The 15,910-nt window shown below is 46.2% G+C and overlaps 1 protein-coding gene across 1 annotated transcript in view; it reads right to left on the reverse strand.

Moving 5' to 3' along the window:
• RENBP (renin binding protein) overlaps positions 1–15,910 on the reverse strand; it is a 38,919-nt gene that overhangs the window by 9,240 nt on the left and 13,769 nt on the right. The window contains exons 3-9 of the mRNA XM_086940246.1: positions 12,774–12,849; positions 12,465–12,540; positions 11,569–11,741; positions 10,951–11,175; positions 10,680–10,761; positions 10,356–10,531; positions 901–1,032 (exon numbers count right to left, since the gene is read on the reverse strand). Coding sequence (XP_086796372.1) covers positions 10,416–10,531; positions 10,680–10,761; positions 10,951–11,175; positions 11,569–11,741; positions 12,465–12,540; positions 12,774–12,849 — 748 coding nt within the window. The 3' untranslated portion in view covers positions 901–1,032; positions 10,356–10,415. The remainder of the gene's footprint in view (positions 1–900; positions 1,033–10,355; positions 10,532–10,679; positions 10,762–10,950; positions 11,176–11,568; positions 11,742–12,464; positions 12,541–12,773; positions 12,850–15,910) is intronic.

Below are 15,910 nucleotides of genomic sequence, written 5' to 3' on the forward strand. Positions count from 1 at the left end.
GTTCGGGATTTATTTGAAAAACTCTTTGACATCCAAGCTTAGCTCAGGATAAACTCTGTTTTCTGTGACATTTGTGGTTTTGTTTTACATTACCCTTGTTGGTTGTGGGTGGGTGGCCATAACCTTATCCTTGGAGCTTTAAAGATTGTGAATTTGGATTACTATCACATCCCAGGGCAATTAGCACTCAGTCACCTGGTTTGTATTCGTTTGTATTTATCTCAAGTACTTACCCTGGCAATCCTTGTCTCATTGGCCCTGCCGCCAACACGCCCTGCATTATTCTGAACAGTTCTAGATGACTCCATTATTATCATTCCTCATTCATTAGATACAAAAAGAATATGTATAAAAAGAACAAATGTAAAAAATTAAAACAATTTAGCATTAAATAATATATATATATATATATATATATATATATATATATATATTTAAAGGCATTTTCTTTACAGGAACGACCTACAATGTTCTTTAAATGTCAAGGAGAGGGCCAGCAGATCGACCCTTGATTGGCACAGAATTCCAGGCCTAATCTGAGCGGTGCAGAAGAACTGAAAGCTTTCTTTGGCCCCCACAAACCACCCCCACGAAAGCATTTTAGAACTGAGAGCAGGAGAAGTAGTTTCCTCATTCCTACTGAAAGGACGCTCCTTGGTTCTAGTCTAAACAGACCATAGACTGGACAACCAGATTTGACTTTACTAATGAATATCTGGCAGTGGCGGCCACAGCAAACTCTGGGGTTGGCCATGACCAGTTGGAGCCGTACGGAGGAGACGCCGCTCCCCAGCGATTTCCTTTGTCAATGAGACCACCACACAGCAAGAACATCCTAGGACCCTTCTAAAGCTCCATACCAACCACCTGGACTTATTCAAGCAGCCAAACAGAACATACCCGGCTGGAGACATACTCGTAGACCTTCTGGAAGAGCTGCAGCAGCTGAGGGTCGCGGGTCTCGCAATAGGCCATGAGGAACGCAATCATTGCCTCGCTGTGCGGCCACCACATCTTCATGTTCCACTCCAGCTGCAAGAGAGGATACAGGCGGGAGTCATACATGTGTGTGATCCTTCGACTGAGTGTCTATTCTGTCTGCAGAGCTCGTGTGCAACCACATGAAGGAAGGTCGTGCAAGCACCAGGATGTACATAGATTACAATACGAAAGACACTGGAAAGACCCTCTGGCAGACTGGCAGAGGGAGCAGTGGAGTGCAGATCTGAACTCCACATGTGCCACCATGACCTCATCAATGTGGTACATGGGATGGCCACAGGCAAAGGAGAAGAGAGCTCATAAACCTTTTTAAGATACACTCATGGGGCAAATACAATGACACAGTGTGAGATTAGAGGGCGGCCGCTCTTCGTTGCCACCAGTGTTCTTTTTATGAAGCTATCGAAGCGAGGATGAGGTCTACAGTGTTAAATGCTCATTTTATATTTGAACTGGAACATACAATTACCTCACAATACTTACCTTGACAACTCCTTTCCTACATCTAAAGTTTTTTTTTTTTAATATTATAATTCAATTTTCACCTTAGATTCTAGTTAAAGTTGGGGTTAGCATAAGGATAGCGTTTGCTTGCAAGGTCTGGCTTGACTAGAGCTGTTTGCGATATGTATTCTTACTAATGCTTAAACAGGGAGAGGGCTTTTGTTTCACCCAGAGTATTACTCTCTCACTGCATGCTAGTGGCTTGTTGGCGTATTATTTCGCGACCTCTGGCGTGCTTTCATTTTAATGCATGAAGGACTATTTTACAACTAAAATGTTAAAACTTAGTCATCACACATTACATTTTTAGGTTAATTATTCGTTGTACATATTAAACAATATAATTTTGTACGTTTCAAAAATGACTTAACCTAATAAAATATTTCAATACGTTAGCATTAAATTGAGCGTAAGGGCTTTTTAACTCTTCATGGACTCAATATGGTTAATCATGAAACCTTCGGGGGAGGGTTATCTTTGAACATAGGCCAAGCAGATGTGTATCTTCATGGGGTGTTTGGGGGTGGAACACTACAGTATACTATATAGACATTTATAATGCGCATGGCTACCCGATGGGTTTCCAAGCGCTGAAATCATGTCCATCCTACCTTACTCAGTAGGAACTCTTCAGAAGAGGTGTTTTTTAAGAAGCTTCCTAAATCTAATTTCTCCCTTGGTCAGTCTGAGAGAAAGAGGTAGGGTGTTCCAGAGTTTAGATATCAAAAAGGCAAAAGAGCGTCCCCCACTTCTGGCTTTCTTGACTGTAGGAACTTCAAAAAGAGTCTGAACCTCCGAGCGCAGAGGTCTGTTGGGGGTGTAAGGAGTTTACAGCTTCTGGATTAGGGGAGGACTTTAGTTGTACATCATTTTATGACCAGGCAGAGGGACTGGAATTTAAATATTTTGCATACCGGTAACCAATGAAGGGCTACAAGAGTAAAGGAGACGAATGGTGTTTTCGACTCTTCAACAAAGTGCGCGCTGCAGCATTCTGAACTAGCTGCAGGCTCTTGATCACATACTGAGGACTCCCTAGATAGACTGAATTACCATGGCCATGATGAGACCTTAGCCACTCCCCATTACATTCCACCATTCGGCTCACGACTGGGGGCGGATCCTGCAGGTGTCATGGTTATTGATTGGAGGGTGACTGTTAGCCAAGCTGCCGCGTGCATTTGACATACGAACAGGGCTGAGTAGTGGCCTTGTGATGCAAACATGCTTGTTAGCACACTCTAGGAATCTTCACAACAGTAGCGGCTGGTAGGGAACAGTGGCAGTGGGGCAGGGGAAAGTGAGGGGTGTTAGAAAATTAAAAAATGATGAAAAAGTAAAGAAAACTTACCTGCTGGTCGCGCCGCCAGCTTCAGCCTTTCCTCGTCATCGCATGAAGCCCCTAGGCTCCCTAAACCAATGAAAAAGCTGCAATGCAGCATTGTGATTGGTCCCCCCAAGCCAATATATGGGGGAATCACTAAGACATCCTCTTGCACGTGATGCTGCCGTTTGCTCCTTGCCCTATGAACACACGTGCGTTTGCCACAACCGGTCAACCTCTCAGCAATGTTACTGGCCCAGCCTGACTGAGAGTGCATTTTAAACACAGCATATTTCAAATATATCTTAGAGGATGTGTCTCAAACCACCTGTCAGACTTCTGCAGCGTAAACGGTGCACCAACACTGGAAGTGGCCAACAGAGGGCTGATGCCAGCCACACAGCAGTAGGAGGAAGACAGGCCAGACGCACTGTAGAATACCGCACTGGGAGCAATGACAGGCCAGTCACGCAGTAGAATGCCGCACTGGGAGCATGACATGCCAGTCACACGGTAGAATACCGCACTAAGAGCATAACAGGCCAGTCGCACAGTAGAATACCTCACTTGGAGCAGGACAGGACAGTCACACGGTAGAATACCGCACTAAGGGCCCGATGTAGGTAATCCCAGATTACCGATTCTTAAATACCGAATCATACCGATTCGGTATTTAAGAACAGGCAAATGAGATGTAGGTATTTTTACCGAAAAAATTACCGAATAAGTAAGTTTCGGTAATTACCGAATTGGTAAATACCGATTCGGTAATTGCCATTCATTCCTATGGGCCTGGAGTGAAGGTGTCATTATTGGATATTGTTTCCCTTCTTGTTACATTGTATATATACACACCTTAGTACCCTCTTCAAGATACAAATATAAAGAAAAATATTTTTATATACACTGGTTTCTGTGCTCTTTACGTTTGTTAAATATTTGTCAAATATTTTTCTGTTGCAATGCTTAGTGCTTCATTTAAATCAAAAAGTCATTGAAAATTTCTTTAGTGATTGTCTATTGTTTAGCCTGGGCCAAAAACACTAGGGCCTAAGATTTGTTCTTTATAATTTTTCTATTTTTGGTAAAAAAAATCCCTTGAAGGCAAACCTTACTTTACCACATATATAGCCCAAGCCCTCAAGGGTATATTGGGTCTCCCACTTTGTGTACAACTGATATTAATTCAAGCATTCCATCCATCACTGTTTTATATACTTATTGTGTCGCCCTAAGTGGGACGGGTATGTCCAGACGTGGGTCTCATGCACACTGTATCACTGGAACCAAGCTGTACCTGGCTGATGAGCCTATAACTAGGATAAAACCTGCGGAAACCTGTGTTGCTTATTTTCTGGTTCATGGAAGGCTTGGCAGTTCGGGCTGGACTGTTCTTATTGGAGCAGGGTCAAAACTGATTTGCATATAGCTGGGTTTAAACTGAGGCGGCATGGTGTGCAGACAAGTAAATACCTATGGCTCAGATTAATTCAAGCCTTTCACCCATCACATGTGTTATGTTTGTTTACTTGAGTATTTAATGTTTATAGAAGGGTTTTACATAAGATGTGGTCTATTGGCTCGAAGGCGGATTTCAGGACCTGGTGTCGGGGTGCTAATCCTGGCTTCAGCACTTGACTGAAAAATGTGGACTCTGGGAAAATCCCATTGATTTACCTGTGACCTAAAATAGTTAATAAGTGAAAATGTAATGCAATTGTAAACATGTCACGTAAATTTGTAATTCTCTACTTTATGTACACGATCTTTCATAATCTCCCAAAATACATATTAGCATTTATGTACATATTTATATTTCAGTTACCATCCGCTGTCATTGAACCGGTGAGCTGCGGAGACGTGCCCTGTAGACCATGCAGGAGGGACTCTTAATTTGTGACATGTTTCTTTAGAGCATTCTTGAAGACAGGTAGGGTGGGTGTAGCCATGAGCTCTAAGATTATTCCAGTAAAGAGGGCCAAATAGGCAGCAACACTAAAAAAAGAATAGGGCACGTAGGGGAACAGCCGATTGAAGCTGAACTCGGACAAGACGGAGGTCCTCATCCTCAGATCCAACCCTTCGGCCTGGGACGACTTCTGGTGGCCGACCGCACTGGGACTCCAACATCCACCGACCACGCACGCAACCTAGAAGTCATCCTCAACTCCACCCTCTCCATGACTAAACACGTCAAGGCGGTCTCCTCCTCCTGATTCAACACCCTCTGCATGCGCCGTAGGATCTACAAGTGGATCCCCAAGGAAACGAGATGAACAGTCACCCAGGTCCTTGTCAGCAGCAGGTTGGACTATGGAAACGCCCTCTACGCAGGAGCCTCTGCCAAACTCCTGAGACGGCTCCAACGCATCCAGAACGACTCTGCGCGCCTGATCCTCAACATCCCTCACCGCAGCCACATCACACCCCACCTGAAAGACCTGCACTGGCTCCCGGTCAACAAGAGGATAACCTTCAAGCTCCTCACCCACGCCACAAGGCACTCCACAACACCGGACCAACGTACCTCAACAGACGACTCAGCTTCTACACCCCACCCACCAGCTCCGCTCCACCGACCTCACCCTCGCTACAGTCCCCCGCTTCCGAAAAGCGACCTCAGGTGGCATATCGTTCTCCCACCTCGCCGCCAAGACCTGGAACACCCTCCCCATCTACCTACGGCAGACCCAAGACCTGCTGACCTTCAGAAAACTCCTCAAGACCTGGCTTTTCGAGCCGTAGCAGCATTCCCCACCCCAGCGCCTTGAGACCTTCACGGGTGAGTAGTGCGCTTTACAAATTATATGATTGATTGATTGATTGATTGGTTTGGGAGCTGTGAACTGGAGGAGGATGGAAGCTTGCAGATATGTGGCTGTGGCATCTTGAAATGATGCGACAAATACACAATCTGAGCCCAGAGAGGGCTCCTTTCTCCTGCTTTGTGAACCCAAAAGCTCACATATTTGCTGTATCTGTATGGTACTTGAGTTCATTAAAAGATGTCGCCAATGCAGAGACGATTTTCTTGTGGCCAACTTGCCATTTCCCTACTTTAACAAGTAATGATAATTGTGCTTTACATTAACTTCTTAGAATATGGGAGAGCGCCGATAAGTTGCACCCGTATCATATTTTAATTTATTACTACATCCAATAAAAAACTTTATAGACCACAAAAATATGGCACTGCATACATATCAAAACCAAAATGTAGTTAAGAAACGTTTTCGTTTTTGGCATGTTCCATGTATTTTATCAACATATTGTCTATGCTAATAGTATGTCGTATATTTTTCTGATATATACTTAATTCTAGCCCCAAATTTAAGCCTAGCTCCAACCCTTTCCTAAGCTTAAACTTATATGACAATATTACTGCAGACAATAATCTGACTCCAGATATTCTTGTCCTCACAATATGTAGTCCCTGGTATTTTGGTCAAAAGATATTTAGCACAGAAAACATTACTTGCCTGTGTAGTGCTGTAGATTCACATGATGTGCACACTCCTGCCATCTAGTGTTGGGCTCAGATGATGCACATTGTTTTTCCTTGCAGGAGTTTCGGTAGCGTGGTAACTTATGATGCCTCCCCTGAAACCCACAATGCACCAGGACACAGACTCCACCTCAGATTATCTTCTTTCCCTTTGGGAAAGTGTTAGCGTGAACATGCAAAGCATTATAATGTCTGGAGCTGGATAACAAACAGGTAGTGGACAATAGAATAAACCCTAGTACAAGTACCACACATGCTAGCTCGAGCTAGCATCCGGTGAGGTGGGTCGAGCGCATGTGAATCTACAGCACTACAAGCTGCAAACCAATAATTTCACATAAAATGTCCCGTTTGCAGCGAGAGCTGCAGTAGATCCCATGTGCTCTGTATGAACTTGTAGCAGTACCAAAACCCTTACTGTGTGCCTCCTGTTACACATGAATATATCCACACAGTAGTGTTTAGTGAACGTGTACATAGAAGACTAGGTAAAGGCCTTACATATCTCCGATAATGGGATATTGCCTAGAGAGAGCATTCTTGCACCTGCCTTACGAGGGAACGTGCTCAGTGTGCATACTGTAATGTGCATTTGGCTGTAGCATGACAATGTGCATACATTTTTCAATCCACCTGACAAGTCAAACTTTAAAATACTGGTTCAACCTGCAGCTTGGCAAACACGACTAGCAGCTGCTTTGTTTTATTGATGGGCGTGGTACGAACCACATAGTACATAATGGCTCTCCTGACTTCTAAAGTATGGAAACCCCTTTCGGAAAGTGGAGGTTGACGCACAATGGTGTGTTCTAAGGACAACTTTGTCTTTGTGGAATTGAATAAAAAAAGTTCTTTAACCCACAAAGCCTGGAGTTCACTCACTCTGCGGAGGGAAGTGACGACTATAAGGAAAACCACCTCCATGCGAGAACCTGCAGCGGTCTCAAGTGGAGGGGCTCAAAGGGAGGCCCCTGGATTTGTGTAAGGACCGTATTCATGCCCCAAGAGAAGATTAGTGGTAATGTAGGTAGGCGCACATGCACTAAAGAACAGACGTTTATAGATACATCAATAAAGTAACAAATTATGGTTTGCACTGTCACTGCTTGTGTCGCTTATTACAGTAATGAACAAACGTCTTCCTCCTAGCAGTATAGCATGCTCATCTGGTTGGTTTTCTAGTCTCTTTCAGAATCTGCGTGCATTCTTCAGGAAGTTGCTAATACCTAAATTCCAGGACTTCCTGTGGCAGATCGCAAGATTAAGCATCTTGAGGCTGGGGTGCGCCAACTGTCCCTAGTGTTGTGTGGACAGGTCTGGGTACAATTGTAACTCATTGCGAAGGCGGATGGACATCTCTAGAAGTAGCATGAACCATGAGTGTCGAGCCAGGTGGGAGCTATGTCGACCAATGCCATTGAGGCTTGCTGTATGTTTCTGATCATCTGCTCAGTCAGTGAGGGAAATGCGTACGTAAAGATCCCTGACCTAGTGATCTATAGGGGTTTTCTCGGGGACTGTGGGTGAGGGTACCTGGGTGTGAAGCTTCAGCAACTTGGATTCTTGCGTGTGGTGGAACACATCATTTGTGGTGTGCCACAAAGTTGTTGTCCACCCCTAGATGTTCTGCCAACACGCATACTTGATGACGAATGGGCCGAAGCCAAATTGTTTGTGCAAGATTCGAGAATTGGGGTGAGTGTATGGCTTCTTGTTTCTGAAGGTACTACATGGTCATCATGTCTGTCTTAATAAGTAGTACCTTGTTAAGAATTTGCTTTTGAAAGGTTAACTGCACTGCCATTAGCTTCAGTGCAGTGATGTGCAAAAGACACTGGAGAGAACCACCAGCCTTAGATCACAAGCTTGCTTATGTGAGTTCCCCAGCCTACGAGGGCGGCATCTATACTGATGTTCATTTTGTGCTTTTTGGCACTGTTTTCATCTAAATCTTTAAAACTGCATGACTCTGGTTCTACTGACAGGATTTCTTTTTTAATCCTTTGTTTGGATCATTTTTGCAGTGTGTTTTCATTGTATTACTGTTGAAAGGGCTGCATAAATACTTTACTCATTGCCTCCTAGTTAAGCCCGAATGCTCTGTACCAAGAAATCAGAGGGTTGAGCACTGGTTGATTGAGGGTTTGCTTGTGACTTCACCCTGACAAGGATTGTGGTTTCTGCTTGAGTATGGTTTCACTGCCATCAACCACAATCCATTTCTTACGCTCTCCTTGGTGTTTGGAGTTGAGGTTGTCTGGTGTTTTGCTGTTTACATTGGCTGAAGCTCGGTGTCCTTCTGGCTTCATGGCTGGAGCTTCGATGACATTAAGCTTCCTGCATTGAATGTTGCTTTGGGGGTGGAGGGGCTGATTCAAGTCCTTCTAAGTCCTTGGCTGCTACAGGGAGACTCAGAGTCAGTCCTGGCATTGCATCTTAGAGTGATGCGTCCAGTGTCTGCCCATCAGTGCCCAATGTATCTTAGATCTGAAGGCATTAAAGGCCACACAGGCACTTCTGTTGTGGTCCCTTGGTAGAACGAGGTGACTGATCCGATTCTGGTCAGACGACAGAAATTAGCAGTTGCACAATGGGCAATATTAAAATAGTTTGTTGCCCAGTCCCTCCCCGTTCTTATACGGCCTAGCCACCGGCTCATCTCGTGATGCAAAGTTGAAGTATCAATAAATGTTTGAGGCCTTTGGTCGATGCTCAGTCTGCTCCGATAATTGATTGATATCCTTGGTATATTGGCGCTCCAGTTCTCCGATGTCGAGAATATTATTTTTGCAGAGCAGTGGAAACCTGTGACGTCCAAACCCACTGGCAGAAAAAAACAGTTGGCGGTGAAGTTTGTGTCCTGGTGAGTTGTGGGTTTCGGAGGGAGGTATCACGTGTTACCTTGACATCAAAACTCCTTTTTCAAAGAAAAACAACTTGCAACACCCAAGCCCAACACAAGATGGGCGAACATGTATGCATGTGCTATACAGCAGCCATTGCTACACCATGAAATCCTAGTAATACACCTTTGTAATGCTATGGGAATCTTCCATATCTGGGAGAGTGCAGCCTCATCAGAGGGAGCCCAGCCCTGGGTATTCCTGTACACAGGGTGCCATTTTCCAACCACAACAAGCTGATGGTAGCACTGAGCCATTGAGCAAAACACTCTACACTAATGTGCATGGAAGCCTATAATATAAAGACCAGTACTGAAGAATGGAATGCCTTCTTTTCCCTGTTGATTTGCCAAGTTATAGACCTGGGCAGTGCTGCTAAACTGTAACCTGCTTGGATTGGCCCCTCTGGGATTATTCCGCCCAGTACCTGGGACTGGTCTACTCAAAGCTGTCCAACTCACCTCATAGAAGGTTAGTACCTAAAGACCTCTTCCTTTCTGGAGAAAGAACAAGCAAATAACTACTGTCTGCCACTAGGCCGCCACGTGTTAACACCAGGCATGTATTCATGTCACAGCACAGCAGTGAACACAACCCATTAAAAGACCAGGCTTCCTGATGTCCTTCCTTGTTCCTGTAGCTGCCGTTTTGGATGAAAGGCATAAAACACAACACTAAAAAAAAAAATAAGACACAAAAATATTATCCTAATCACATCGCTGTCAAAGAAAGATATTGTAGTGCTGAAAAAAAGCAAAGACTGAATAAGAATTTGGAAAAATAAAAAATTGTAGTCTCTTATAATAGAGTAAAAGTATCAACAAATGGAAAATGTTTGTTCCTGTGAGTGCATTATGTTAGAGTATAAGGGGCAATGGAAAGGAAAAGGCATTATTGAGATTTAGAAAATTAGATGGGACCTGAATCTATTTTATCATAGCCGGCGAGAAGCCAGAGGCTAAGGGTCCCATTTTTAGCACTTGGTGGATTGGGGCTGAAAAAGTGACACAACTGAGTTTTTAGGTACATCTTACTAACCAATGGGATAACCAAACCACTTTTTCTAAGAATTTTCCATCTGAGACTAAAATAGTGGTGGCCCAGATTTTAGACCTACTTGAGTGGGACAATGACCGTCAACATCTTGGAAAGAGAGAAGGCCACCGTGATCCATATCTCAGCCTGTCTGGAAAGGCAGCAGCATGAACTTCTCGATGGCCTTGGTCTTCAAAACTTGGTCTTGTCGCTTCATGGCATGGCGAAGGAGAAACCAGCCAGCCTCGATGGCATGACCTTCAGGAGAAAGAGAAACACCATAACTAATGGAGGCAGTAGGTGTCAGCATATCATCAATTTACCACTGAGGGATACAGAGGAGATTCACCGCACACACCCATCGGAGGGATACATAAAATTTTTGTATATTGCTGGTTTCCAGTACCTGGATTCTGAACCCGTCCTGAGCATCCCGGGAGCTCTTTGCCATCGTCAGAAACATTCTCGAGGACCGCCTGTCCATCCCGCTAGTGGACGGTAAAAAAACAAAAATCAGAATATACAAAATGAGTTGTTTGAAGGAGGTACACTGTCTTTGTACAGTGCCTGGAGTAGTATTTGCTCTCCCCCCTCCCACTACTGGGGCTGGACTTAGTCTCCTTCTTCCTACTCAAGTCTACTCTTAAACAAGGACACAATGGCGGTTTCTCGCCTACCTGGACATGCAGTAGGATCTGCTCCGCGCACCAGTCCCCCAGCGCCGAATACTTCTCCACCATTTCCTGGTCCCCCTCCTCCAGCTGATCCACCAGGTTGAGCAGCATCATGGGCACCGCCATGCTGCTGGAGGGGGCAGCGCCAGGCATGGGCGGCCGACCCAGCCCAGTGGGATCCACTCGCACCCAGTGAACGATTTGGTCCATGATTGCTACGGCTTCTTTCTGCCAAAACAAGCGAAATCTTTAAGGTAGGGCCAGCTTCTGGGTGCTTTTAAAGGCTTTGGGGAGAAACAAGCAAAAGAAATGTGTAGGGACGACACATCTGCTCTACCACAGTGCCAACCGTCCCCTGCGTGTTACAGCGCGAGCCATGACATCACAGAGTGTCCACACGCTACTCACCCGCGTCGACAAGATTCTACAAAATGGCCTTGCATTCCTCTCCCCAGTCTGCAGTCTTCTTGTTCTTTTCAACCCCCAAACTCTACCCATTCTCACTTCCCACCTGTGGAACTTGTCTAGCCTGCAGGACAGCTGTTTAAAGCCTGGATCTGGGAGTTACATCACTGGTCTCTAAGGGCTGGCTCTCTGGATTTTGGGTAGAGGGATACACACCTTATATTTCTCTTCTCCGGTGACCCTCCAAAGCTCGTCCATTGCCATTGTGTAAAAGCATTCACTAAATATTGTTCGTTGGACTTTCACAGCCTTCCCTTCGCGAGTGAGAACGAAGGCGCACTTCATTGAGCCTGCTGAAACCCGGGCGTGACGGAGCAAGAACTCACCCGCTGTGGAGAGACCAGGAAAAGAGAATACACATGCAAGACATGCGTGATTAAACAGCACCCCCACACATGGAGGAAAGGCCTGTGCCACTTCAGCCAGAGAAACAGGGACTAAAGGCGGGTGGGCTGTGGACTGAACGGTGGCCTTCATGCTAACTGACACAACTGGGGAAGTGACATCATGCACCTCTTTGGCCACCTGATGACATCACAGGATTGAACCCTTGTACCTCCCACCTTTAGACTTACAATGGCCTCTTTGCTAATGAGGGTCTGGAAAGAGGGCAAGATGTATAATCTCCAGTAAGTAAAGGAAGCTCTTCAGTCCTGTTTCTTTTCTAACACTGCTGCTGCCACCTTCAAGATCCCGGAGACCATGGGTGGTAAGGGGAGTGCCAGGGATAGCAGAGAGCAAGCCAGGGTGGCTGCCAATGCCCCTGGTTCTCCATCACTCCAATCCATGTATGGACTGTGGAAGAGAAGCAAGAGAGAGGGTGGAGCAAGGAGAGGTGGAGGATTGGGGAGAAAAGACAAATGGACTAGAGAGGGGAAGAATAAATACAGGAAAGAACAAAAGAGAAAGCGGAATAGAGTACTAGAAAGGGAAAGAAAGAGGAAAATAAAGAGAAGAATAGAATGAAGGAGAGAGGTGATTAGAGAGGAAGAGAGACTAAAGATGAAGGCGATGGAGAAAGAGTGAGGAAGGGAGAAAGAGCGACACCTCACCAGAGAGGGCTGCCTGGAGAAGGTCAGACCGGTGGTACCTGGCGACCTTACGGTACAAGCGGCAATACATCCAGACCTGTCCAGGAGAAAGGAGGCAAAAGAATATCTTAAGCAGGGTGATAAAGGGCAGACACAATATTCCAGGAGATCCCAAGTACAGCGCAACAGATGCCCAGGAGTTGCACCATTGGCTGCGTTGCCACCGCAGGCAGGCCGCAGGTAAGTGGTACCGCTTGAGGAGAGCTCTGTGTCAGTGAATAGCATCACCGTAGGGACTGTGGGGCATTAAGACAAAGGGGGGGCATTCACCTGCCTTCCTTGGAGCCAGACGTACTTCAGGTCATCATATACGGCGCCGTCTCTGCTGAGGCAGGTGAAAAACCCACTGCGGAGAGAACAACAAAGAGTCAAAGGTAGGTGTCCTGATGCAATGGTGAGATCGACTGAGTCAAAGGTAGGTGTCCTGATGCAATGGCCACCCTGTGTTTTAGGTCTGGCTGCACAACAACCGTATGTCATATTCTCAAGAACCACAAATAACCTACATATTATTTTCAGACATTTGTGCATTTGTTTTTATTTCTTTTTTCATTTCAACCAGTACTTTCTGTACAGTGCATATTTTGACATTCTGACCTCTAGAAGATAGGACCAATGATCCGGTTTGGGTTATCGCTGGGAAGCTTTGGTTCTTCTAGAGTTGGGGGCGGACTCCCCCCTCTACCATGAGCTGTCAGTTTCTGGGAGTGATGCCCCCAAGCGACTAACACAATGACTTGGTAGTGAGGTCTGCACCCTACAGCTCCCAGGCGGGGTCTCCGCTCTGGCTCTTTTAAGATTAAAAAGGAGTGGTTGAATCCAGCAGGCCCAGGAAGAGCTTCCCCTGCCCTCCTTGAGCAGTAAAGGAAGAGCCCTTATCAATGTTATTTATCCGACAGTAAATATAAATATGCAGACATGCAAACACACAAGGATGCTTAAAATATGTTTATTCTAAGTTATGTTAAGTGGGTTTGTTTATTATGCAACAGTGCATCTGCAGGGCTTATCCCAGGTAGGGGCTAACACTGGCTGTCCCATCACAGAAAACTTAAAAAGAAATCTGCATGCTCTTTTTAATCAAAAGCACACAACTACTCTGCACTATAGACTATAGATTATTTCAAGGAATATCAGAAGCAACCATGTCAAAAAAAAACTGGTGTGTAACAGCACATTTTTGTTTGCCTGTTGTAATTTCTAATTTTGAACTTGTGCAGTTTACACTTTCAACAACAAAGCGATTCAATAGCAGTGCAAGAATGTGGAGTCACCAACATACCCCACCTCAGCAGGCAACCCAGGCACTGGTAGTTTCAGTCCAAGCAATCACCCACCCAGTGTCCTGTATGGGGCAAGAAGGAATCCTGAAAGTGGCCCCTCTCGCCCAGCAGCAGTCGACAGAGACCTCCCACTTGCGTGGCAAACCTTGGAGCTGCTGACTGCCCATGCCACGTCCACACAAACAAACACTTCTCTTACAGAAACCAAGAGCTTAACAAAGGGCCCTGCCAATCACAGTCTTCCACATAACACCAAGGCCTGGAATTAAAGGGCTCCAAGTTCTCACTGACTCTTCGATGGTCGTCAGTCAGCTTGAAAGAGCAGTCACGTCTCCCTCTAGAGAAGGCAGCCATACACCGGTGGATGAGTGGCAGCCGGCAGACCTGGGGTCTTCTGTCCTCTCCATTGGCAACACTGTATGTAGTGGTCACCGAGACCCCCCCCGACCATCTGCAAAACTACATCTGATGTCAGGGTTTGACCTAAAGTGTGTCCACTGTCTGTCCTGTAGAGCGTGTCCAGGCTCTGACCTGTAGAGTGTGTCCAGGCTCTGACCTGTAGAGCGTGTCCAGGCTCTGACCTGTAGAGCGTGTCCAGGCTCTGACCTGTAGAGCGTGTCCAGGCTCTGACCTGTAGAGCGTGTCCAGGCTCTGACCTGTAGAGCGTGTCCAGGTTCTGACCTGTAGAGCGTGTCCAGGGTCTGACCTGTAGAGCGTGTCCAGGCTCTGACCTGTAGAGCGTGTCCAGGCTCTGACCTGTAGAGCGTGTCCAGGCTCTGACCTGTAGAGCGTGTCCAGGCTCTGACCTGTAGAGCGTGTCCAGGCTCTGACCTGTAGAGCGTGTCCAGGGTCTGTCCTGTAGAGCGTGTCCAGGGTCTGACCTGTAGAGCGTGTCCAGGGTCTGTCCTGTAGAGCGTGTCCAGGGTCTGACCTGTAGAGCGTGTCCAGGGTCTGACCTGTAGAGCGTGTCCAGGGTCTGACCTATAGAGCGGGTCGGGTTCTGACCCAGGTAGTGTCGCGGTCGGACCCAGAGCGAGTCCTGGGTTGACCCAGAGCATATCAGGGGTTGATCCACAGCATCTCTGGGGTCTGACCCTGATCGTGTTGGGGGTCTCACCCAGAGTGTGTCAGGATCTGAACTAGACTGGCTTCAGTACTTAGTGTTCAATTCTAGCCAACATATTATAAGTAGCCCCATCACTTCTTGGGGAAAAAAAAATCACACATGTGCCCCCCAGGTCTTCCACACTATTGTATTCTTTTCCATTTGTATGTGCCTCGTGTGCATCTCACTGGCTGTGGGGCAGGGAAGGCCTAGAAGCTTCAGTGCATGAAGTACTGTATTTGTCATTCACACGGGGGAAAGGGAGAAAGATGATAACACAACTTTACCAAACTCTAGTAGACGAAGTGCAGGGCGGAGGAAGAAATAGGCAAGAGATGCCATTAAACTTGGCAAACCTGGCATTCGGTGCCATTGGCAGCAGGCTCCTAAGGAAACCTATAGTCCCCTACACTTTTTTTGCCCAGGTTTTCTTTAGAAAAGGTATGGAGACTGTCTGCCCAGGTGTCTTAAGGTTTCATCGTATTGCCTTGGTTTGGTCCCAGTGGCAGACTCTGTCATAGGTTAGGGGATGGTATCCGAGTTAGGCACGGTTCAACCTGTGACCAGCACAGTGGTGCAGTCAGACACCAGGAGTAAGAGTAGCACTGGGCCCAGTTATTCCTAACAGATCAAGAATTTTGATGGCTGTAGGTGTTGGGTGAGTTACACGATGCATGCAACGTGAGGTCCTCCAGCATCTCCTAGATGATAAAATAGATCTGGGTACCAGACTCCCTCCCTAGACATTCTTCTTCTCCAGGGACCTCTGTCTCTCACAAACAGGACATGCTTTACAATAAGGTCATTCTGTTTGACATATACTTTTGCCAGCAGGGTCAGTGCACCAATTTTGCCACAATCATGTCTGTGGCAAATTGCTCTCGGCTCCCATACCAACAGTTGCCACATCTGATGCTTGTGGGAGCATGGAGAACACTGCAGTAACGGTACCTTGTGTGAATGAAAATATTGCCCTCCTCCCCAAATGAAGTATTCAAGTGACACACGCCCTGTTCCTC

The sequence above is a fragment of the Lissotriton vulgaris genome, chromosome 10 (genome assembly GCF_964263255.1).
Source record: "Lissotriton vulgaris chromosome 10, aLisVul1.2, whole genome shotgun sequence".
Classification (NCBI taxonomy): Eukaryota; Metazoa; Chordata; class Amphibia; order Caudata; family Salamandridae; genus Lissotriton; species Lissotriton vulgaris.